Source organism: Aedes albopictus, chromosome 1, assembly GCF_035046485.1.
Source record: "Aedes albopictus strain Foshan chromosome 1, AalbF5, whole genome shotgun sequence".
Taxonomy (NCBI): domain Eukaryota; kingdom Metazoa; phylum Arthropoda; class Insecta; order Diptera; family Culicidae; genus Aedes; species Aedes albopictus.
The window spans coordinates 69,925,489-69,928,321 of NC_085136.1; the positions used below are offsets into that span (position 1 = coordinate 69,925,489).

At 44.0% G+C, this 2,833-nt stretch overlaps 1 protein-coding gene across 1 annotated transcript; it reads right to left on the reverse strand.

Annotated features, from left to right (window-relative positions):
- Positions 1-260: 260 nt before the first annotated feature.
- On the reverse strand, positions 261-2,581 carry LOC109410302 (transcription factor grauzone). The gene is made up of 3 exons (XM_019683853.3): positions 2,458-2,581; positions 1,918-2,075; positions 261-1,855 (listed from the first exon to the last, which is right to left on the reverse strand). Exons 2-3 carry the CDS (start codon positions 2,032-2,034, stop codon positions 533-535), a joined length of 1,440 nt encoding a protein of 479 aa, XP_019539398.2. The 5' UTR covers positions 2,035-2,075; positions 2,458-2,581; the 3' UTR covers positions 261-532.
- Positions 2,582-2,833: the final 252 nt, after the last annotated feature.

A 2,833-nucleotide genomic window follows, 5' to 3' on the forward strand; every position in this document is an offset into this window, starting at 1 on the left:
AAGCTGAAATCAGAGCATTTGTAGGGTTTTGTTAACAGTTGTTCGTATTAAGCCTGGAACACATAGCGTCCGTTCCGTCAAGGTTTGCGTTTTTTTGACAGTTTTCCCACGGGAAATTTGTCAAACTACTGTCACGCATACGCAAACGTATGCATTGTGGGGGGCACTTTATGTTGATCAACGCGGGGCACAATGCATTTGTAGTGTTCTGCAAAACTTCATTCGTTATATGGTGTTATCGGGATAGAAAATACAATTGGTTATCTAGATGTACTTAGCAACTAGTTTATTGATACAAACTAACAAAAATCGATCATTTCTATTTTGATTCGCCTTCTGAGCAGTTTTTTAAACAATTATAAACCGCTGTACTCCACCACCGTTTTCCGATTCCGTCTCCTTGGCGTACAACTGTGCATTACTTGCATTGAGGCTTGTTTTCTTGCAAAAATGGGAAACATTCATCTTCTTATCTTTCTGAAAGTTTGCTTTAATCGCTGAATTTTGTGTTCCGTGGTTTCTATAGTCCACTCTACTGCCCCTCTCCGGTCTCACCCTCAATCTTCACCGCCGCCTCGGTGTTATACTTCTTCATGTGATTGTCCAACCACTCCTGCGGGTGATCTTTCTTCTTGTGCCGATACATGGTGGCATTCGAGAAGAACTTCTTCTCGCAGTACGTACACTGGTACAGCGGTTCGCCCGTGTGCACGTTGGCAATGTGTTCCTTAAGGGTGGTGGGTCGCGAGTACTCCTTTCCGCATAGCGTGCACGGATAGCTTCTAACCGCGCCACTGTGCATCCGCTCGATGTGCCTCTTCAAGGCCACCTGGTTGACGGAGACGTGATCACAACTGCCGCACCGGAACTCACCTTCGTCCCTATGGCTTTGCACATGCGTTCTCCAGGACGTGACACTCTTCAACCACTTGTTGCAAACGGGGCACTGCTTTCTCAGCTGTTCTGCCGTGAGGTCGTGCACCCTCTTGTGCTTCCTCAGCTCGGAAATCGTTGCGAACCGTCTGGAGCAAAGCTCGCAGATGAAGTCATACCTCTTCTCGACGTGCACCGCCAGGATGTGCCGCTTTAGGAGGATTCGTCTTGCGAAGCATTTACCGCAAATTTCACACTTGGCCGTTTCGTTCTCCAACGTTTCGTGCTCGGACAGGTGCCGCTTTAGCAACTTCTTTTTGGGAAAGCTTCTGGGACATCGATCGCACTTGAAGATCAGAGTTTTTCCTTCCGGATGAAGTTCCTCCATGTGGCGAATGTAACCACTATGGAACTTGAACGTCTTGTCGCAAATTTCACACCGAATTGCGTCCGGATTGAGAACATGCTGGACGTGCTGGTACAGCACAGATCGAGATCTTTGTTGAGTGCCACAGCACATAATATATCTCTTTTTGTGTTCAACATACGTGTGACGGCGGATCGCTTCGAAACTCTCGAACTCTTCATAGCAATCGCTACATACGTAAGGTCTATGCTGTTTGATAAAATCATCCTCTGCTTTCTCCTGCTCCGGCGTTACTTCAGTGCGCTTTACCTTCTTCTTCGAAGAGTGAGCCTTTTGAGAACTAGAATCACTTTGGCCACATTCTTCTTTTATCTCCGTAATCTCAAACCTGCACTCAGCCTCGTCAGCAACTTGCTCGCCTTGTGCCTCTTCTGATTGAACATTCTCCTGAAGTTCCGGTTCCTCGATTTCAATTTCCTGTTTGATAAAAACAGCAGATGGTTTCAAGCTCAACTGTTGCTCATGTAGCTGCTTCGCTTCTTGGTAAAACCGATGAAATCCGTCCACTTTGTCCCAGCATAATGTACAGATGATGGCACTTCGCAGATCATCTTCCTGTAATTCACCATGTTCATTGGAATCCATTTCTTTGAAATCGAAATTCTGGTTCAACTTACTTGGTACCAAAAGTGCTGACAAATGATGAGGGCGATGTCTTGCTTGGAAGGATCCGATATTACGATGGATTTTCGCGGTGTCTGGCCACAGGTTAAACAGAGGCTGCTGCTATCCATGACTGCAGAGATGGCAGAAATAGATTGTTTGTGTTGTCTATAATTCGCTTTGACGGAGGCTCTCTGAGAGAATTGCGCTGTGCGTGAAATCATTTTTTTTAACATGGGAAAGGATAGGAGCTGCATTTTCAAATGCTTCTAAAATATTTTAGGGACTTCAGATTGAAAAAAGTGTTAATGTTTTGCAATATACTTTCAATTAGCTACATTATAACTGGTTTTAGAAAAAAGTTTTTAAATCACAATGTTATGTCTATAATATAGCGTATCAAAATCTCATTCGATAACATTAAGAACGTTTTGCTTGAAAAAATTTCTATAAAGAATTAGAAGCATTTGAAAATGCAGCTCCTATCCTTTCCCATGTTAAAAAAAATTGTTTTCACGCAAGCGCAATTCTCTCAGAGAGCCTCCGTCAAGGCGAATGCACCAGTCCGAGATCGCGAAGTCACTTTCTACCTTAATTTTAATGTGAGACAGACAAGCTTGCTAGAACGCTACATGTCGAGTGCAACACATCCTCATGCAGCACATATATGTCAACTCTTATGTTGCATTTATGGGGTAAATGCTGCAATAATCACGCTAATGCCTGGTTTACATGGAGCAAGTGACTTGATTCAAGTCAATGGGAAGTGCCCAATTGAATGCGAATTGAACGTGTAAACACCACCGTTCATCTCAGTTGAGCAGCTGACTTGACTTGAACGAAAGTTGAACATGTTCAACTTTTTTGTTCAAGTCAAACGCAATCATCTCACTTGCCCCGTCTGATACTGCCCATATTCGCATAGGTGAC